The sequence below is a fragment of the Aegilops tauschii genome, chromosome 3 (assembly GCF_002575655.3).
Source record: "Aegilops tauschii subsp. strangulata cultivar AL8/78 chromosome 3, Aet v6.0, whole genome shotgun sequence".
NCBI lineage: Eukaryota > Viridiplantae > Streptophyta > Magnoliopsida > Poales > Poaceae > Aegilops > Aegilops tauschii.
This window is the reverse complement of record NC_053037.3, coordinates 315,241,155-315,263,673: the sequence shown is the minus strand read 5'-3', so window position 1 is coordinate 315,263,673 and position 22,519 is coordinate 315,241,155. Positions and strand designations below refer to the sequence as shown.

Below are 22,519 nucleotides of genomic sequence, written 5' to 3'. Positions count from 1 at the left end.
ACATGTGAGGTGTTTAGTGTGTGAAGAATTTGAAGAATAAACACCTTTGAAGATTTTGTAGAAATCATTTGAATCAAGGAGGGCAGTAAAAGTAACTTTTAATTACCCTGAACGAAGAACACGACGAACTGTGAGGTAGAGATGAGAAGTTCGTCTATGCAGATCTTCCACGCCCTAACTCGGCGGAGGAAGACAGCTATGGCGGCGGCAGAGTGAAGATTTCCGCGGCCGGCGCGAGTACGGCGGCAACGAGGTCGAGGCAGTGAAGCTCTTCCTCACCGGCGATGATGAAGTAGCGGTAGCGCTAGGGTTTGAGAAGCTCGAGCTGGAGAGAGGTCGAGCGGAGTAAAGGAAGTGAGGAAGGGGAGAGGGAGTATTTATAGCCACGGTGAAAAAATGTTCGCCCGAAGAAATTGGACGAACGTGCCCCTGACCCTTCTCATTCGCTTGACATGTGTCACCCACGTACTGAGAAGTGGAGATCGTGTTAGATCGTGGGTGAATAGATAAGTATTTCGTGAGATGCGGAACGGTTTGAGCGGAAACGCCAAAAATTTGGATAAGATAAGTTAGAAGTTCCGTTCGCAAATTCTTCAGCTGACAAGGACACAGTGAACATTTTGAACGAGTTTCAAATAGAACGCACATGAAGAATTTGTGAATAGATTGGGTTGAGTATAGCATAGAGGGGGAAGGGTCCGATCACATTCACTTAGTAGAAAACCCAACTTGAAGAATTAGCCATAAGTGAATGCTGTAGAGGACATATATATATATATATATATATATATATATATATATATATATATATATATATATATATATATATATATATATATAGCCAATGAAGAAAATCGACGCAGAAGGTGAAGACAATGCAAAGTTGAAGAACATGAACAACTGAGGAATTTCAAAAACCGAAAAAAACTCAAATTGAAGATTTTCAACTTTTCTGGTGGCGTGACCCACTGTATAAGAATGATGATTTCAGACACCGCGTACAATTGTCGTAGGGCTCTGAGAATCAAATTCTTCATTAATTTCTTCACACTTAGAGTGCTATTCTTCATTGATTGAAGAAAAATGTTTCTTCATGTGTTGCACATCTAAGTCATCAATTTTGCATAAGTGTTAGGATGAGTGTCCTTTTCAAAGAACATTCGAAGATTCTAGGATATTTAGCTCACACCGCAACTTGCTAAATCTCTTCTCATCCAAGGTCTTTGTGAAGATATCGGCTAGCTGTTCTTCAGTCTTCACATGCTCAATAGAAATGTCTCCCTTCAACACATGATCGCGATGAAAATGATGATGAATCTGAATGTGCTTTGTCTTCGAGTGCTGAACTGGGTTGTGAGCAATCTTGATGGCACTCTCATTGTCACAGAAGAGAGGCGCATTCTTCACGTAGACGCCGTAGTCCTTGAGAGTTTGCTTCATCCACAACAATTGAGCACAGCAAGAACCAGCAGCAATGTACTCAGCTTCAGCAGTAGACAGTGATACGCAGTTCTGTTTCTTCGAGGACCAACAGACCAAAGATCGTCCGAGGAAATGACATGTACCAGATGTTGACTTGCGGTCCACATGATCACCAGCATAGTCAGAGTCAGAATATCCAATGAGATCAAAAGCCGAGCCCTTGGGGTACCATAATCCAAGTGTTGGTGTGTGAGCTAGATATCGAAGAATATGCTTCACAGCCTTATGGTGTGATTCCTTCGGTGTAGCTTGAAATCGGGCACACATGCAAACACTAAGCATAATATCTGGCCTAGATGCACATAAATACAATAAAGAACCAATCATGGAGCGGTATACCTTTTGATCGAAGTCAACACCATTTTCATCAGTGCACAGATGGCCATTTGTGGGCATCGGAATTTTGACGCCTTTGCAATCTTGCATGCCGAATTTCCTCAGTACATCCTTGAGGTATTTCTCCTGAGATATGAATATGCCATTGCGCTGTTGACGAATTTGAAGACCTAAGAAGAATTTCAACTCTCCCATCATAGACATTTGATATTCTTCACTCATCATATAGGCAAATTCATCACTATAACGTTGGCCAGTACAGCCAAAGATAATATCATCAACATATATTTGGCACACAAACAATTCACCATCATAAGATTTAGTGAAAAGAGTAGGGTCGAGTGAATCGGGTTTTAAGCCTTTCTTCATTAGAAATTCCTTCAAAGTATCATACCATGCCCGAGGGGCCTGCTTGAGGCCATAGAGGGCCTTATTGAGTCTGAAGACTTTGTCAGGATGCTTTGGATCTTCGAAACCTGGGGGTTGAGCAACATATACTTCTTCCTCAAGCTTACCATTGAGGAATGCACTTTTCACATCCATTTGATATAAAGTGATATCAAGATGGTTAGCATAAGCAAGTAATATGCGAATAGCTTCAAGTCTAGCAACAGGTGCAAAAGTTTCATCGAAATCAATTCCTTCAACCTGTGTGTAGCCTTGAGCTACAAGCCGTGCCTTATTCCTCACCACAAGGCCATTTTCATCTTGCTTGTTGCAGTAGATCCACTTTGTGCCAATGATATTGTGCTTGCGAGGATCTGGATGTTTAACCAGTTCCCAGACGTTGTTGAGTTCGAATTGATGTAATTCTTCTTGCATGGCCTGAATCCACTCAGGCTCCAGAAATGCTTCATCTACCTTAGTGGGCTATGTGATAGAGACAAAAGCATAGTGCCCACAAAAGTTAGATAAATGTGAAGCTTTTGAGCGTGTGAGAGGACCTGGTGCTTCAATGTCATCGATGATCTTTTCAACTTGCACTTCTTTTGCAACGCGAGGATGAGTAGGTTGTCGTCGAGGAATTTGATCAGCATTTTCTTCAGCACCATTTTCTTCAGGTGCATTAGCTCGACGTTCTTCACGTTCTGGAATGAATTCTTCAGCAGATTCTTCGGTAGGAATGACATCCTCGGTAGCCTTGAACTTGATAGTTTCCTCAGGTGTTGGTTCATCTATCACAGAGGGTAGGTGCTCTCTTTGCGAGCCATTAGTTTCATCGAACCGCACATCTACAGTTTCAACAACCTTGTGAAGAACGTTGTTGAAGACTCTGTAGGTGTGCGAGTCCTTTCCGTAACCAAGCATAAAACCTTCATGTGCTTTCGGTGCAAATTTAGCATTGTGATGAGGATCTCTAATCCAACATTTAGCACCGAAGACTTTGAAATAACTCACATTGGGTTTCTTGTTAGTGAGCAGTTCATAGGCAGTCTCCTTGAAGAATTTGTGAAGATATACCCTGTTGATGATGTGGCACGCAGTATAAATTGCCTCAATCCAGAAGTGACGAGGTGTCTTGTATTCATCAAGCATAGTGCGAGCCATCTCAACAAGAGTTCTGTTCTTGCGCTCCACGACGCCATTCTGCTGAGGAGTATAAGGAGCAGATAACTCATGAGTAATACCAAGTTCATCAAGATACTCATCAAGACCAGAATTCTTGAACTCAGTTCCATTGTCACTTCTGATGTGCTTGATCTTCACACCAAAGTTGGTTGAAGCCCACAAGGAAAATCGTTTGAAGAGTTCCTGCACTTCATGTTTGTAAGTAACAATGTGCACCCATGTGTATCGAGAGTAATCATCAACAATAACAAAGCCATAGAAAGATGCGTCATTTGTGACTGCTGAGTAATGGTTAGGACCGAAGAGATCCATATGAAGCAATTCAAATGGTCAAGTAGTGGTCATGATAGTCTTCGCTGGATGCTTAGCCTTGGTCATCTTTCCAGCTTCACAAGCTCCACACAAGTGATCCTTGAGGAATTTGACATTCTCAATACCAATGACATGCTTCTTCTTCACAAGTGTGTGCAAATTCCTCATGCCTGCATGACCAAGTCGTCGATGCCATAGCCAGCCTTCTGAAGCTTTTGCAAGTAGGCACACGACTGGTTGCGGTCCTGTAGAGAAATCAACAATATACAAGTCTCCTCTCCTAAAGCCTTCGAAGACTTTGGAATTTTCAGCTTCCATAACCACAACACAACGATAATTGCCAAAGACAACTACCATATCAAGATCACAAAGCATTGAGACATACATGATCCTAAGGACTCGACAAGCATGACTTTGTCCATGTGTCGATCCTTTGTGATCGCAACCTTACCTAGACCCAATACCTGACTTTTGCCTTTGTCAGCGAAGATGATATGCTTCAGATGCGATGGTGATAAGGGAGCATCCATCAATAGATTCTCGTCACCAGTCATGTGATTTGTACATCCACTATCGAGGACCCACTCAGTGGCTTTGGGTTGATCATCCTACAGATGAATTAGTGCAGCTTACGAACTTCATATACTTCATCAGTGAAGAATATGACATCACAATTCATCAGACCAATTTCATCAAGCAATGCAACAGTTAAAACAATATGAGGACATGAGAAATGAAAGTTCATTTCTTCATGATTAGCCTACGTCCTTTCAGGCACTTTTCAGGTCTCCGGCAAATTCTTTAGACGTTTAAGTACGTCTGGAGACCTGACCCTGCATAAAAGATTAGTTCTTTTTCTTCACCACCCACGTCTGAAGGGGTGGCAAAGAGTTCATCACTCTGCGAGCTCCATACGAGAAAGGTGGCATAGAAGCCAATCCATTTCGTTTCACATAACAGGAGTTAGGGTAAGCATATGAATAAGTAGAGAAATTCTTTGAGGACTTATGAACATAATGATTAGAAGAATAAAGCTCATATTCATAGCCCTTAGCTCTTCCCTGCGAAACAGAGTTGTTAGCACGATGATGTTCATATGAGTACTTTGATCCTTTTGAGGAATTTGATCCACGTGAGGAATTCGATCCGTATGAGGACTTGGATCCATATGAAGAATTTGGTCCATATGAAGAATTTGATCTGGGGTTCCTATTCTTCACAGGTGGTGTCATGAGGACATTCACCTGAAGACTTTCAAGGCACCTTTTGGGAACCCAGATTTTCTTCATAGGAGAACCGTTCCTGCAGTTAGTGCCAACATATCTAGCAAATACTTGACCATTCTGATTTTTAAACAGTTTATAGTTGGAGTCAAATGACTCATCAGAAGAATGAGAAGATTCACATGTAAAGCCAGATAAATTAGATGGATCAACTGGAGGTCCCTTTGCAGCAACCCATGAGGTTTTGGGGTACTGCTCAGGCTTCCAATATGTACCATCAGCATTGAGTTTCCTCTCAAAGGCAATACCCTCTTTCCTAGGGTTCCTGTTGAGGATCTGCTTTTTAAGCACATCACAAAGAGTCTGATGCCCTTTGAGGCTTTTGTACATGCTTGTCATGTACAATTCCTTCAGCCCTGCATCGTCAGTGATACTAGCAATGTCCTCAGATGAGGAATTAGTGATAGCAGAGACAGTTGAAGAATTTGTAGCATTAGAAGCATTTGAACATTCAGGTAAAGAATTAGCAGATTCACGTTCAATGCATTTCAAACATGGAGGAACAAATTCTTCCTGAGCAGCACTGATTTGTTGAGCAAGTAATGAATCGCGCTCCTTCTGAAGATCTTCATAACTCACTCTTAGCTTCTCAAGATCTTGCTTACTTTGAAGAAATTCATAAGAAAGCTTCTCATGATCAGATAAGAGAGTGTTATGTTGATCTTCAAGGGTGTCATACTTAGTATGAAGTCTCTGAAGACTTTCAGCCAAAGCTTTTGACTGATCCATTTCTTCACCCAACATATCATCGCTCTTATTTAGCATGTATTGAACTTTTTCCAAAGCTCTTTGTTGTTTAGTGGCAAGGGAAGCAAGTTTTACATAGCTGGGTCCAAATTCATCACCAGATTCATCATCACTTGACTCGGATAGGTAGCATTCAGTTACCTCAGTACTTTTTGCCATAAGGCATGATGAAGAGGATGATGATTTTGGTTCGAATGTCATCGCTTTGAGAGATTCCTTGAAGTCCTCAAAACAAGGATCATGACGGGTTCGATGACCTTCATAGACCTCAGAGAGACGGTCCTAGATAAGCTTCGCATGATTGAGATGCATGATGTTCCTGAACTGATTTTGAGACAGACAGGAGCAGATGACGTCCTTCGCCGTGAGGTTGAGAAGAGTGTACTTGTGAATGTCATCAGCTTCCGCCATCTTGCACAGATCGGTAAGACCAATCTCAGTGACGGTCCACAGTTCGCTGTTCATCGCCATGAGGCGCTTTTTCATCATGGCCTTCCACTTGGGATACTCGTGACCGTCAAAGATGGGGCATGTCACTTTCTTCATACCTGCGGTCGACATAACTAAAACTCCAGGCGGTTAAACCAAAATCACACAGAACAAGGGAGTACCTTGCTCTGATACCAATTGAAAGTGCGTTATATCGACTAGAGGGGGGTGAATAGGCGATTTTTATGAATTCTTCACTGAGGAATTTGCCAGTGAGGAAATTCCTTAGCGAAGAACTACTTGCAGCGGAATAAGTACTCAAGAGTAAGCATAGCAGAACATAGGCATGGTCATCATGATGAAATGAAGACAAACACAGAGTACAGAAACCGTAAACACAGGATAGCACAGGATGAAGACAAACAGACCGAAGAAATTGAATTAAGGAAATTGAGAAAGTCTGCAGTCAAAGTCTTCAAACACAGATATGAACAAGCACACAACACAGTAATGAGGAAATGAAAGGGTTGAGGAAATAGAATCAATAAGCTTGGTGAAGACAATGATTTGGTAGACCAGTTCCAACTGCTGTCTCAGTTGTACATCTGGTTGGAGCGGCTAGGTATTTAAACCTGAGGACACACAGTCCCGGACACACAGTCCTCACCGTATTCTCCTTGATCTAAGGTCACACAGACCTCGCCCAATCACTCGTGGTAAGTCTTCAGGTGACTTCCGAACCTTCACAAACTTGGTCACTCGGCGATCCACAATTTCCTCTTGGATGCTCTAGACCATGACGTCTAACCGTCTGGAAGAAGCATAGTCTTCAAAGGTAACAAGCGTCGGATCCACGCAGGATCAATCTCTTCGGTGATGCTCAATCACTTTGGGTTTGTAGGTGTTTGGGTTTGGGTTTTCCTCACTTGATGATTTTCGCTCAAAGTCCTCGGAGGATGTGATGCTCTCAAATGACAAGTGTCAGTTTCTCTCAGAGCAGCCAACCAGCTAGTGGTTGTAGGGGGCGGCTATTTATAGCCTAGGGAGCAGCCCGACATGATAAGACATAAATGCCCTTCAATGATATGACCGTTAGGTGGATAAGATATTTTGGGACAGCTGGCCCGTAGCACAGCAACAGTCGGAAATTTGAGTATCAAATTCCTCAGGGCTATCATGTTCCTCACTGTGTAGGCAATTCGCACTAGCGAATTCCTAACTCCTCAGTCAGAACAAATTCCTCAGCGACCAGAAGAACTTCGTCTCTGTCACTGAAGAATATGACTGAACTATATGAGATTTCCAATGGCTTCACTCGAAGGGATTGGTAGGTGTAGGATTTTGAGTTGAGCATCACATGGAAATTTTTCCTTAGTATTTCCTCGACCCCCTTTAACAGTACGGTGTTTCGTATGACTCAAGAAAGATAAAATGAAACTACGAAAATAAAAGTCTTCACGCTTCATGTTCCTCAAATGAATACCAAGTCTTCAAGGTCACACCAATTTCTTCACTTTCAAAGTCTTCAGAAAGTCTTCAGAAATCCAAAGTCTTCAGTCGAAGAACTTCATTTTTAGGGGTCGACTTTCTCTGTAAATATCAAACTCCTCATAGACTTATAGACCTATGTACACTCATAAACACATTAGTCCCTTAACCTATAAGTCTTCAATACACCAAAATCACTAAGGAGCACTAGATGCACTTACACCGGTCCACGTGGCGTCATTACGGTAAACGGAAATACAGAGCGCTCCCTTCGTACAGAGGAGCACACCACCGCCCTAGCAGCAGAAGTACGGAGTGGCCTTCTCAAGAAGCACTATAATCCGGCTGCCGAGCCCCTGGACATCATTAAGAGGGTCCGGACTACACTGCAGCAGGACAGCTCGGCTCGTCACAAGCCAAACTAGCAATCTGGCCCCCGTCCCAGCCCTGACAAGGCAATGGTGTTAGTACCACACGCATTTAAAACTACGCACTCGAAACCCCATGGGTCTATACGGACGACCCGTTCGCAGAACACACCAAGGAGGCAACGAGCTATGGCGTACAAGGGAACCCCCAGGTGGTCTCTAATAAACGATTAGTATACTTGTTTTACATACCCGCATGCAGCTCGCCCTTGGTTACGGCGTGTTAAATAGCCTTACTTGCTTATCGCATTACTAGTACAAAGTACGCCTCGACGTACTGACTACATCACAACGGTGAATAAATGGTGGCGTCAGCTCATTACTTAATCTTTTCCGTTTCCTCACCTCAGTATCTATTACTCATCGCACACGTACATCATGGTACGTGCTAATATGCCAGGGGCTTCATTATACCCCACATCACGGCAATAAAAGTCCGAACACTTTTTCAGTATAGTTCGGCACCCCGAACTTATAGCATTATATGCATCGGCTCCGAATCATGTCTTTGGTCAATAGTTGGGTTGCCCGGCTCCTGTGCTTACTACCTTACGTTCCACTATATCGGCTAGGGTAGTAAAGGGAGAACTACTACGATTGTGTCCCGGTTCTTCCGGACGAGCACCTCAGTAGAGAAAGCCAAAAACTGACTGTCATGATGCGGCGAGAGCCGGTCAGCTGTTCGTGAGGTTCCAAATCGTTGGAGATTTTTTCCGCTTCTTGGGAAGAATCGGTTCTTCCGATTTGGCGTGTATAGCGCCCCTAATTCGGCCTTCCGAACACCAGGGGCTTCGCCAAACTTTATTAATTGTCAAACTCCTATGGCTAAGTGGGGGCGGTAAAGGCCGCATAATCCGAGTGCCTTGTTCGTTGCGCTAAACACCTCCTTTAAGGACCAGAATGTGGAGTAAAGAGTGTTTAGATTTATCCCGAACACCCCCGTACTATCTACGTGGGGGCAGAAGCCGACGACTGGTCATCCCCCAGATTAATAAACGGTCGCACAGGAGGTAAAATTTAAAATCATAAACATTATACTACATAACATCTTTGTTCCATATTACAGGGCAAGACAATACACATGTTCTTATGGGAATATAATATCCTTTGAACATTGCTCCGCCGCAAGGCGGGACCCCTCCAGGACGCCATCAAAATAGTGCTCGGGTCGACGATGCTCCTTGCCCTCCGGCGGTCCTTCGGTCATTAGCTTCTTGGCATCCAGTTTCGCCCAATGCGTCTTGACGCGGGCAAAAGCCATACGCGCACCTTCAATGCAGATCGACCGCTTCACGGCTTCGAGCCATGGACAGGCACTCACAAGCCGCTGCACAAGTCTGAAATAGCTGCCAGGTGTAGGATCGGCAGGACACAGCCGGACTATCAGGTCCTTCATGGCCAGCGCTGCCAACCTGTGCAGCTCGACCAACTGCTTCAGCTGGTCGCTGAAGGGCACCGGATGTTCGGATCCCAGATATTGGGACCAGAACAGCTTTTCCGTAGACATCCCTTCTTCGGCTCTATAATGCTCGGCCGCGTCCGACACACCGAGCGGCAGACCTGCAAATGCCCCTGGAAAAACAAAATTCAGGACAAGTACAAGGGACGTTTTCTCTACATGCTTGCTCGGCATGGTGAAAGACTCACCCGCCGCAATTTTCTGGGCCACTTGAATCTCCTGGAGAGCGCTCTGGGCTTCGGCTCATGCATCCTGCATGCTTTGGCGAGCCTTCGCCAATTCGGACTCCTGCGCCTTAAAATCGCGCTCCGAGGACTCAAATTTCTCTATCACGCCCTGGAGCTGTTGCTACGCCTCGCCAACCTGGGCCTCGTGCTTCTTGCGCAAAGTGCGTTCCTTGGCCGCTTTGTCCTCGGCCTCGGCTAGCGCCTTCTTAAGGGTTGCCACCTCGGTTGTGGCCCCTAATAAAGTTTATGACACTTTCAGTCTGGTCAGACTATTCATTTTTTTTGAAATATACCCACGGGTTACTGCATACCTTTGCTATCCTCCAACTGCTTCTTCACGCGGCCGAGCTCCTCCTCGGCCCGCTCCAATTTCTGCTTCAGTCCGGAGACCTCCGCAGCATGAGCAGTGGTAGCCTGCAGCGATACCTGCTTATTCACATAGACAACTCAAGTTAGACTCCTGCGATTTTTTGATCCTCTGTTAGGCTTTTCTTCCCGAACACCAAACAGAGTATCAGGGGCTACTGTCTATACTGTGATATTTTTCCTATAATCACATTACTTACCTCAAACCCTGTTAGAAGGCTAGTGCAGGCTTCGGTCAGTCCGCTTTTAGCGAACTGAACCTTCTCTATTACCGTGTCCATAAGGACACGATGTTCATCCACGATAGAGGCGCCTCGCAGCGCCTCCAGCAGATTATCCGGTGCCTCTGGTTGGACAGAGGTCACCGGTGGGACAGGCACGCTCCCTCCTTGGGGGGAATGCCGTTCACTGGACCCCGGAGCCGTATAGATTTCCGGGATGGTATCCGGCTGAGGTCTGAAGGGAACTCGGACCCCGTCACCAGTCTCCATGGGGGCTTTTTCCCCCGTGTGTCCGGCGTCCGAGGAGTCATCCTGGGGCGTCACCCCGATGATCTCCGGAACCTTCCCCCCGCCTGGGAAGGCCTTTTTGGACACCACCTCGTCATCACCCCTGAGTGAGACGGAATGAGCAGGTGGCGGAGATATGCTAGCCATCTCCTCTGTGTCCAGCGAATCCTCTGTCGAGGATCGCGGGGAGTCACCGCGCGCCGGACTGCAATGACAAAAGTTTACGATATGTCAATATTACAAACCAGGAAGGCCAAACTTTTGCGAATTCTGGTACTTACGAAGCAGCCCGAGGCTTGGTCCGGCGAGGTCGTTCCGGACTGCTGTCGACGTCCCACGCGGAGTTATCCGCGAGGGAGCCTTTAACACTTTTAGGCGCTTCCGCCTTCGGTCTTGTGGGGGCCGCTCTCTTCTTCCTCCCCGCTTCAGGTGGGGAGTCATTTTCTTCTTCCTCTTCATCGCTGTCGTCAGCGGACGAAGAGGGAGTCTCGCTTTTGGACGTCTCGTCCGGAGTGCTTCTCCGGCAAAGGCCCTTCTTGGCCCCTTGGGCCGCCTTTTTAGCCGTCTTCTCCGGCACCTCGTAGGGTGCAGGGAACAACATCTTCTCCAATAATGGAAATTCTTGGTCCTCGGCCAGCTGATCTCCTCGGCCAGCTTAATCCAGGCCTGAAAATAGGGGGAGGAAGCTTAAATTTCCTCTCAAAATATGCTGGTAAGGGATGCTCCTTGAAAACATTAGAGGAACTGACCGGGTTGGGCTGGCGCTTTAAACTAAGCCCGCAGTTTTCAGTCGTAGGCGGTGGCGTCTCGCCGGCCTTGAAGAGCACCTTCTAGATTTCTTCGTGCGTCGTGCCGAAGAGCCCCAGTAGCGTCTGGTGCTTGGCCGGCTCGAACTCCCACAAATTACAAGATCGGCGTTGGCACGGAAGGACCCGACGAACAAGCATGACCTGGACCACGTTGACGAGCTTGATTTTCCTTTCTATCATGTTCTGGATGCACGTCTGGAGCCCAGTCAGCTCGTCCGAGGGACCCTAGGTTAGGCCCCTCTCTTGCCAGGAGGTGAGCCGCATCGGGATTCCGGATCGGAATTCGGGGGCCGCCAACCAGTTAGCATCGCGCGGCTCGGTGATGTAGAACCACCCCGATTGCCACCCCTTCACCGTCTCCGCAAACGAACCTTCGGGCCAGGTGACGTTGGGCATCTTGCCCACCATAGCGCCTCTGCATTCTGCTTGCTGGCCGCGCACAACTTTCGGCCTCACATTGAAGGTCTTCAGCCACAGGCCAAAGTGAGGCGGGATGCGGAGAAAAGCCTCACAGACGACGATAAACGCCGAAATGTTGAGGATGAAGTTGGGGGTTAGGTCATGAAAATCCAGCCCGTAGTAAAACATCAACCCGCGGACGAATGGGTGAAGAGGGAACCCAAGCCCGCGAACGAAATGTGTAAGGAACACAACCCTCTCGTGGGGCTCGGGAGTGGGGATGATTTGTCCCTTGGCCGGGAGTCGATGTGCGATCTCTTTGGCCAGATATCCGGCCTCCCGGAGCTCCTTGATGTCCTTCTTGACGGAAGAGGCCATCCACTTACCTCCAGCTCCCGATCCGGACATCTTTGGAGTATTTTCTCGAACAAGAGAGAAGCTAAGGCTCGGGCGCTGGAGCTCAGGGACGGAAAGGCTGAGGAAGAGAAAGGGCGTGGGTGGGAGAAGGGAGTTCTTACCCCCTTATAGAGGCCGCGAATGTCAAACGCCTCCTACTCGCCTTAAACTCGCCTATTCCCAAGGGCCGTGTAAACGGCACGGTTGGGTTATCCATTCCCGCATTGATGAGAATCCTGCAATAGGGGGGCACGATCTCTCCTTCGACAAGACGTGCCAGTAGCAACCGCGTTTTGAAACGTGGGATGGCAGAAGAAAAACGGTTCGAAATTGTGACCGGACGGGCGTGATATCACGTTGTAGGAAGCTGTCAGCGGATGGGACTTGTGTAAGATATATATATTCTCTCTGCGGTTGTGCATGGTGTGTAACAGGTCCGGATACAATCATCACATCCGAAGACTATCTTGGAGTTCGGAAGGAGGGGAACCCGCCTTGCAATGCCGAAGACAATCTGCGCGCCGGACTCCTCGTCATTGAAGCCAGGTTCAGGGGCTACTGAGGGAGTCCTGGACTAAGGGGTCCTCGGGCGTCCGGCCTGCTATCCATGGGCCGGACTGATGGGCTGTGAAGATACGAAAGCCGAAGACAATACCCGTGTCCGGATTGGACTCTACTTGGCGTGGAAGGCAAGCTAGGCGACCTATTATGAAGATTCCCTCCTATGTAACCGACCTCATGTAACCTTAGATCTCTCTGGTGTCTATATAAACCGGAGAGCATAGTCCGGATAGGACAGATTCATTACCATATACTCATAGGCTAGACTTCTAGGGTTTAGCCATTACGATCTCGTGGTAGATCAACTCTTGTAACACTCATATTCATCAAGATCAATCAAGCAGGAAGTAGGGTATTACCTCCATAAAGAGGGCCCGAACCTGGGTAAACATTGTGTCCCCCGTCTCCTATTACCATCGATCCTAGACGCACAGTTCGGGACCCCCTACCCGAGATCCGCCGGTTTTGACACCGACAACGCGCACCAGTGATGGATCTCCACAGCTGTGTGTTGCCGCGCTCTCTCGCTCCAGCACTTCCCCACAACATTTTGAAAAACCTGCCCAGTAACACAGGAAGGAACATGCATAGCACAGGAATTCACCCAGTGAGCTGACCAGTTTGTTATCAAAACAAGCCCTGGTGCGTGGTTTCCAAATTTCAGAACATAAAGCATCAATAACCCATATTTGTAGGTTTCTTCTTTGGAATCCACCAGAGGTATTGCTTTGAGCAAGAAGGCCTTGCAACTACACCAAGTCATCTACATAGAATGCACCAAACATACTTAGTTGTAGAATAGCCAACGAAGAGATGATTTATATTCTCCCTGTTAGGAAGCAACACAAAGGGTCACCTGTTCATTTTCTTTTTAAATATTATATTTACTAGCTGTTGCATTATGCCAAATTAGCCAAAGCCAAATCTTGATTTTCAAAGGAATTTTAGCTTTCCATACGTGCTTGAAAGATCTGGAAGGACCCATATCACACAAATGGTTGTACACATATCTAACAGTAAAGCTATCTCTACTATTCCATATCCATTTAGGAACAACCTCTTCAATAGGTCTCAGTGTTACAGAACACAGGATTATCCTTAGTCTGTTAAGCCAAATCAACTCGTTAGTAGAAAGCCATCTTCTAGAATTAAAATTTCAATTCCTCTCGCCATTTCTCTTACTAATATAGCTTGATCATGGCAGACCTCATATAGTGCAGCAAATTGATCCTTTAAAGCTCCATTGCTAATCCATTTACTTTAGGAAGCAATGGGAAGGTCAAAAAGCTCAATGACATTTGAACACCTGCCTTCGTCATGGATGGCGTTGGCAGGGGGACAAGGGTATTTGAGTGGATCAGGGTGTCGGAGTCTTACGTGGCGGTGGTTTGAACACCCGCAAACCTCCCCCAGTTTGCATCCGATTTGCGGAAATTTAGACAAACATATGCATTCACGAACAAATAAAGGGACGCATTGAATGACAAACTACGATGATGCCCTTTACTATCTTTCTTCTTCTTCCTTGTAAAAAAGGAGAGAGAAAATCGATTATCTGGTAGGAGGGGCTACCTGTAAAAGCGTCGATTCGAAGTCCTATTTGAAGCCACGTTCTTTGTCTTCTACAATCCTTCACGAAACGTAATACTGCATGCGCAAGTTATACATACGCTAAAGCAAGCCCTCCTCCAATTGCAAGGGTTATCCAACAAATAACTATACAAATAAAAGGAGAGGTAAAAAAAAGAAAGAAGAAGAAGCAGAAGCAGCCCACGAAACCACTCGCCGTGCCGCCGGCGAGAAGACGAGACGGGAGATGGCGGCGAAGGCGGAGGTGCGGCCGCGGCCGCTGGAGTTAGACCCCATCGCGAGCCGCGTCGAGCTGGCGTTCTGGGAGGACCTCCGCCGACTCAAGCTCGACGTCCTCGGCACCGACGACTCCCCCATCCCCATCACCGGTACGGATCCTCCCACTCGCCCACTCCCGTTCCTCTCGTAATTCTCCTTGAGGGTTGCGATTTCGTGCGTCGGATCGACAATGGTCTTAGTTGTCGCTACTCCTAGATTTTGCGATGTCGTGTATGAGTTGGTGGCGGTCCATGTACGCTATGTTGCCTGGATTTTGCCTCCGCTGCAATGTTTGCTTGACATGTTTCTTGGGAGTTGGTGCTTTCTGTGTTCGACTTGCTAGTAAATGTTTGGTCCAGATGGTCTCGGTTAAGGCTTGAGTTTTCGCATGTCATAATATAAATTCTCCACCATTTTTTAGATGGGTTATTGTTGTGTAGTTGCTGATTGATCTTTCTGCTTGTGCACTTTCCTCTGTTCACACATATCAACCGAGATGGTGATATGGAGTACAACTCCAGTGATTCCTCAGGAGAAGTAGCATTTCCCTTAAAATAACTCCAATTTTGTGAAAAAACATTCTTCTGATTTGTTCGTCCATGTGTGTAGTGGAGCGCCTAGTCGTTTTGTGTTCTCTTTCTGGATAGACCAAACAAGTTTGTTTCAATTTTGTGCTAGGTTACTATACTCCATGCACACATCCAAAAATGTCGGGCCTCTTAAGGCTGGGCCGAGAATCATTAGTGCCACCATCTGCCAGCTCCTTTGGCTCTAGGAACTCTTGTCCAGTCCCAGGGACCCTCATAAACATGAATAACATGCGAGGGTTACAAAACCTAGATGTGGAGTATCTACTGAGAGAAGAAGCAAAGAAGGTACATTTTTTGACATGGAATTTGCTAATCTTTCCTTTCTTGATGTATCTCCTTCAACATAATCGCTGTTGTTGTATCTATGGAACCAGATCTTACACGACATTATGTATGGTAAAATAGAAGAGGATCCTTCTCTGCTACTGAGGTTCCTTGTGATATCATTCGCGGATCTGAAGAATTGGAAGATCTATTACAGTGTTGCATTCCCCTCATTGGTTTTCAAGTCTGAAATGACTTTGCTCAGCCTGCATAGCGCCTCACTGGTGCTTAGTCAAGAGGAGGTCATAATCTTATGCACCTAATATCCACAATATTAAATATCTGTATTTTTGTGGTTGGTATTGAAGGCTATCAATTTTCTCCCGCAGGCAAAATCATTGTCTAAGTCACTGAAAGAGTGGCGCAGTTCAAATGAAACAGCAGGTTGGGTAAATGATAGTTATCTCAAACTAGTATATGAGTTATTTGATAGCTTGTTGTTAATTGGCCATGTTTTGCTAATTTGCTATACTTTTGTTGTAATGGATCCATATTTCTGCAGCTCTTCCATTTTTCTTCGTCGATATATCCTTGGATTCTTCTATTGCTATAAGGCAACTCAAGGATTGGAAAGATTGCCAGGACAATGGCCAAAAGGTATGTCTGTGTTACTCATTTGATCATCACAAATATTTCGTGCTCTCATATTTGGTACGAAATTTAGGAGATCCGTTACTTTGTATTCTTCATGCATATATCTGTTCTTTCTTTAAATGCTTTGATCTGCTAATGCAGCTCCTATTTGGATTTTATGATCATGGTTGTCATCAAGATCCTGGCTGGGCTCTTAGAAACTACATTGTATTCCTTAGTCTGCGGTTGAAAATTGAGAAGATTCAGTTCTTATGCTACCGAGAAAAACGATCGGAGCTTGATCTAGAGAAATCCCTTATTGGCGAAGCATCATTTCCACCACCTCATGGTATTATGATCTATCTGGATAAGAACTTCTACATAGCAGTTTCGCTCGTAGTTTGTATTTTTTTTTAACATTGGTTGTGATTACAGGCTGGGATTACTCTGATTATGTGCCTGAAGCTATTGGATGGGAAGGAGAAAAGCCCGGGGATGGAAGGAAAGAAAAGAAATTGAAAGAAATCAATCTTGAATCAATGAGCCCAGAAAGGTAGATGAAGAGTGTTTTACCTTGCTCTGCACATTATCAGTAATTAATTGTATTTATTTCGATTCTTTATCATATGCGCAGGCGGGATGAAGAACAACAACTGATGCACTTGAAGCTTATGGGATGGCGGCACTTCCCTGTTGATTTGAAGAACTTATCTGGCATTCGATGTCTTCTGTTGGGTGCTGGAACTCTTGGATGTGAAGTTTCTCGCTTACTCATGGTTCGTACATTGTGTACTGCTATGTCCATGCCCCCATGTAACAAACTGTAATATTCCCCCCGTTCCAAATCATTTGAAGTTATATAGCTTTGTCCTATGTCAAACTAATATATTAACATCTACAAGGCCAAATTAATTTTCATTAGATTCAGCATAAAATATATTTTCATACTATATTAGCAATATTTTTCTATATACTTTGTTAAACTTAAAAGAAGACTTAGGACAAAGCTAGAACTTCAAGTAATTTGGAATGGAGTAGTGTACAATTACATAATTCCCTTCTAACAAACTTAAATAAAATCTGCACTTACACATATCTTTTGTATCTTTTTATTCCTTGATGGAACCAAAATTTCAGACCTGGGGTGTACGGAAACTAACAGTGGTTGATGGTGGTCATGTTTCTATGCCTGATGTACTCAAACAATCACTCTACGTAGATGACGATTGTGGTGTCCCAAGAGCCACTGCAATAGTTCCACATCTAAAAGAGAGATGTCCTGCAGTGGTAAGTCATGGCTACCTTTTTCTTGAATATTTGCTTTCTACAGATCTGCTTGTTGACAACAATTGCTGTCATCTAGGACGTTGAAGCCATCCAGATGGAAATACCAGCGCCTGGGAATCCGGTTTCTCCAAGTGTGCTTGATGATTGTGAGCGTCTTCAAACATTAGTAGCTTCTAGTGATGTGGTCTTCTTGTTGACTGACACATGGGAGAGCAGATGGTTTCCAACTCTTTTGTGTGCAAACGAAAACAAGGTAAATCTCAGACATATTATTCATCTGCAGGGGGGCTTTGCAATAATTCACTCAGTGACCAAGAAATTTTAATACTCAATAGCTTGACTGGAGAATATATTCTGGCCATGTGGTTTCATTTAAATAAGTATGCTTTCCCCATCTTCCATTTTTAAACATAGCGAGCTCTTGGGAACTAAAGGTCTTTTGTCTCCACTGTAGATGGCCATCACTGCAGCATTAGGACATGACAGTTACCTTGTCATGCGACATGGTGCTGGTCCAGGAACAAGAAGTGGAAATATGGATGACGTGATTGCTCAGATACAGAATTTATCCACCGAAGATGCTCTCGGTCGTCAAAGATTGGGGTGCTGTTTCTGCAATGATACGGCTTCCCTTTTCAATGTATACCAGATAAAGACTTACATTTGTGGAATATTCTCATTTTTTTGTTTTTTTATACTTTTAATTTTGACACTGGTTACTAGATTTCATATTTGCTTGATCTTATTGGTTTGCAGTCAATCTCTGATGAAACAGTAGCACTACCTGGGTTGACCTCCATTGTATCTGGCAAAGCGGTGGAGCTCTTTGCGAGGATGCTACATCATCCAGAGGGGTAAACTGCTAAATACCTGAAAGATGACTGCAGAATTGCAATTTTTGTATGTGTATCATTGATATCGATGAAGAGTAGTTGATCAAGCTAGAACTAAAGAAAACTAATCAATACACGTACACCGTGCCTTAAGGATTGTACCATACCTCTTGCAGGATACATGCTCCAGGAGATATGGCTGGTATGGATACTGAACATCAGCTTGGTTTATTGCCGCACCAGATGCGAGGATCACTCCCGCGGTGTGATTTATCAACTGTGATAAGCAATTCCTCAAACGATTGTACTGCATGTTCTAATATTGTAAGTAAATTATAGCACACATGGCGCTACATTATAAGAGTTGTATATATACTGACGTTTCTCCTTGCTAAACATTTCAGGTACTGTCTGAATATAGAAGAGAAGGGTTGAATTTTGTCATGCAAGCCATTAACCAACCAACATATTTAAAGGACCTTACAGGCATTTCTAATTTGATAAAGTCGGACACTTGTTTGAAATTGCCAGCCAGCTTCCCTGTAAATTCTGGGAAGTTGTCTAGTGCTCGATGTCTACTTTTAGGTGCTGGAACTCTTGGGTGCGATGTTGCTCGTATTCTTATGGTTAGTTTTATGGTTCGTGCTACTTTTATGTTGAACTACCGACATAGACTCACAGAGCATCTTGTTAATCATGGTGGATACTAACTTTTTCAGGATTATGGTGTTCGGACTCTAACAATTGTTGACAGTGGTTGTGTTGTTGTGTCAAATTTGGCAAGACAATCACTTTACACAACTAAAGACCGCAAGACCCCAAAAGCGACAGCGATACTGGAGCATCTAAAAGAGAGATGTTCGTCAGTGGTAAGTTTTCACTTCCCTTCCCTGGAAACAGTACTTTCATTTTTTTGACAACATTTTCAAAAAAAAAAAACTGCGTTGTAGGAGGTTGAAGGAATTCAAATGGAAATACCGATGCCAGGGCACCCTGTATCATCTAAAGAAGCTGCTGGTGTGCTTAAAGCTTGCGAGCGTCTCCAGGAGTTAGTAGCTACCCATGATGCTGTCTTCTTGTTGACTGACACAAGGGAAAGTAGGTGGCTGCCGACGCTTCTCTGTGCGAATGAAAACAAGGTAAACCCTGTCCGTATTCTTGAATAATGTACACACTGGAAGTTATATGCTATATAATGCCTCCCATTATACTGCAGATTGCTATTACTGCAGCCCTAGGATATGATAGCTACCTTGCCATGCGACATGGAGCTGGTCCAGGAACAAATTCTGAAGGTTCAGATATGGTTGCTGCCATGAACAAGCTGTCTGCAGAAGATGTTCTTGGGCGTCAAAGACTGGGGTGCTATTTCTGCAATGACGTTATCGCTCCTGTTGATGTAATGTTTGTTGCCTTAGGTTTCTGAAGTTATGCTCATCTTCTCAGTAAATTATTTACTGCAACCATCATATATCATGTTTTTATGATCTTGTGATGCAGTCGGTCTCCAACCGAACGCTGGACCAACAGTGTACAGTAACACGACCTGGACTGGCCTCCATTGCATCTGGCCATGCTGCAGATCTCTTCACAAGACTGTTAAATCATCCAGATGGGTAAGCAGCTGAACCTGTTGGAACCTGCCATGTAAAAGGTGGGTGAGGAAACAATGCAAGTGATGGTTGATTTACTTACTGCATTGTGCAGGATACATGCTCCAGGAGATATCGCTGGCAAAAGCAGTGAGCGTCCGTCTGGTCTATTGCCACACCAGATGCGAGGATCACTATCGCAGTACAGCTTATTAACACTCGTGGGCTATTCCTCGAGCAGCTGTATCGCATGTTCCAATGCGGTAAGCAACATCTACGGCGATGCATGATTGGATATGATGTTTTGAAAACTTTGCTGATACATTTGCGTGCAAAACAAAAATGGCAGGTATTGCGTGAATACAGGAGTAGAGGATTGGATTTTGTGATGCAGGTGATCAACGAACCAACCTACCTAGAAGACCTGACAGGCCTGACGGAGTTGATGAAATCAGCGGATTATTCTCGAGTCGAGTGGGTCGATGAAGTTGACGACGAGGAGTTTGCTGACATGTGACTTTATATGACAAAAACAAGTGTAAATACTTCCTTCAGAGATTGATTGTTAGAGTTGCATTCTTGAAAATTGTTTCAAACACTTCGTAAATTCTCCGGAGATTGATTCAACACTTTGTAATATGTAAATTCTTCGGAGATTGGTTCAACACTTGGTAATACGTAAATTCTTCGGACATTGATTCGAGTAGAGAAGCACGGCGATAGCTCGTGGGGGTGTTCTTATACGTATTAGCTACAACCTACAGGCAGTTTGAGGTCAGCCGCCAAGGATAGTGCTTCACTAATCGCCATAGCCTCAAAAGCTTCAGGAGCTGTCAAGCCTTCAATAATCGGCAGGCGGCCGTGCCGCATCGTATGCGTACAGTAGCATGGAAGGCCGTTTCAGGGGCACTAGCCACCGCGGTGAGCAAGCATAAGCGGCACTTGGCTCACAGGGCGACTTGTACAATCTGTGGCAAGTATGATGAGGACTCGTTCCACGCACTTGTCACATGTGATAATGCGGCCACTCTTTGGGATACTATAAAAGAGGTTTGGTCCACACCTAAAAGGAGCAAGTTGTGCACACGGGGGATGAGTGGTTGTTGAATCTATTGGATCAAAATACTAGTGAGGTACGGGATATGATCATCATGCTAGTGTGGAGGATCTGATACTTGTGGAATGAATTATCGCATGGTAAAGAAATCCCTCCAGCTGAAATGTCTTAAGACATTTCTGTGTAGTTATCTTAGTTCTATTCGCAATGCAGCCAATCTCACCACGGAGCAAATTATCAGAGGGAAATCGCCTTTGGAGGGTGCATTGCAGCCTGTACCGATCAAGGCAGTGCCGCCGGATACACCATGGCAGCCACCACCACCTGGCTGGCTTGCCTTGTCTGTGGATGGATCTTATTCAGCGAAAGAGGGCTCGGCGGGAGCAGGCATGATCCTACGGGATAACTTGGGCTCTGTCATTTTTTCATCATGTCAACTATTATTCTACTGTAACAATGTTCTCGAGGCAGAAATTCAAGCTATTAAGATTGGGATGTCTATGGCTATCGAATGGTCTAACCTTCCGGTCTTAGTAGAATCGGACTCGATGGTGGCCCTTTCTTCTATGACTGATGCCTCACATGATAAATCACCCAATGGTCAATTGGTCAGGGAGATCAAGAACTACATGCTGCAGAGGGAGTTTAAACCAGTGAAGATTATGAGATCACAGAACATGGTCTCACATTGTCTTGCTAATTATGCCCGAACGGCTCGTAGCACCGCTTGTTGGTTGCAACGGCCACCTGCCTTCATTCATAATCTTGTATTAGCGGACTGTAAGCGTGTTACTTTGGAATAAACTTCTTTTAAACCCGCAAAAAAAAATCGTACCTGATACACCTTGAAAAGTTCCTGAACTGGCCCTGCTGCATACAGCTGTCGAGGCACCCCGCCGTTCAGTTTTTGCTAGACCCCTTGGCTTGCACACGAGCAGCTGCTGCGGCCTGAGCCTCCTCCCTTTTCTTATTTTCCTCTTTGATGGCAGCGGCCAGCTCCCGCTGTTTCTTATAAGTTCCTATCCAAATTTACATCTCTATCTCTACTAGTACTTAAAAATAAGGTAAGGTTCTCATTTCACCTTTTTTCCCATCACCCTTAGTTTATTGCTTGAAACTAAATCAAGGATTTTCATAATACTTCCTTCATGGAATATGCTCTTATTAATAAGATTTACTAACCTTATGATTTTGGAGAAGACAGGTGGAAGTTGTAAGTCCTATTGTAAGAATACTCGACTTTTCATAATTTTCATAATAAAATATGAGGTTTCTATTATGGAAATTATGAAAAGTTTATTGATAGGATTCGTCCAACCTTTCATGTATATGATAATCAATCACTTTAATTTACTACCTTCTGAACCAATTCCACTTTAATTTACTTACCAAACTTCTAATCAAAATATAAGGTAATCACGGGCAGAATTTGATAAACATTTATTTATACAATCGTATTATTATTGACAGGTAAATCACAAACTAACGTACTAGAATATTTATATCCCGTTGTAACGCACGGACATTGTTCTAGTGTATCAAAAACTATCAAAAATCACGTACTCCTTCCGTCCCGCTGCCGCTCCAAAACACGGTACAAAACGGATAATAAACA

The 22,519-nt window shown here is 44.7% G+C and overlaps 1 protein-coding gene across 1 annotated transcript; it reads left to right on the top strand.

Moving 5' to 3' along the window:
* Window positions 1-14,454: 14,454 nt before the first annotated feature.
* Window positions 14,455-20,541, top strand: LOC109771154 (ubiquitin-like modifier-activating enzyme atg7). Its single transcript, XM_020329855.3, has 20 exons — window positions 14,455-14,758; window positions 15,327-15,523; window positions 15,613-15,804; window positions 15,892-15,946; window positions 16,065-16,159; window positions 16,298-16,484; window positions 16,571-16,688; window positions 16,770-16,911; window positions 17,273-17,422; window positions 17,499-17,675; window positions 17,877-18,062; window positions 18,179-18,276; window positions 18,432-18,579; window positions 18,660-18,881; window positions 18,975-19,124; window positions 19,206-19,394; window positions 19,472-19,654; window positions 19,756-19,871; window positions 19,963-20,110; window positions 20,197-20,541. The coding sequence occupies exons 1-20, from the start codon at window positions 14,617-14,619 to the stop codon at window positions 20,362-20,364; spliced, it is 3,063 nt and encodes a 1,020-aa protein (XP_020185444.1). The 5' UTR covers window positions 14,455-14,616; the 3' UTR covers window positions 20,365-20,541.
* The last annotated feature ends 1,978 nt before the right edge of the window (window positions 20,542-22,519 follow it).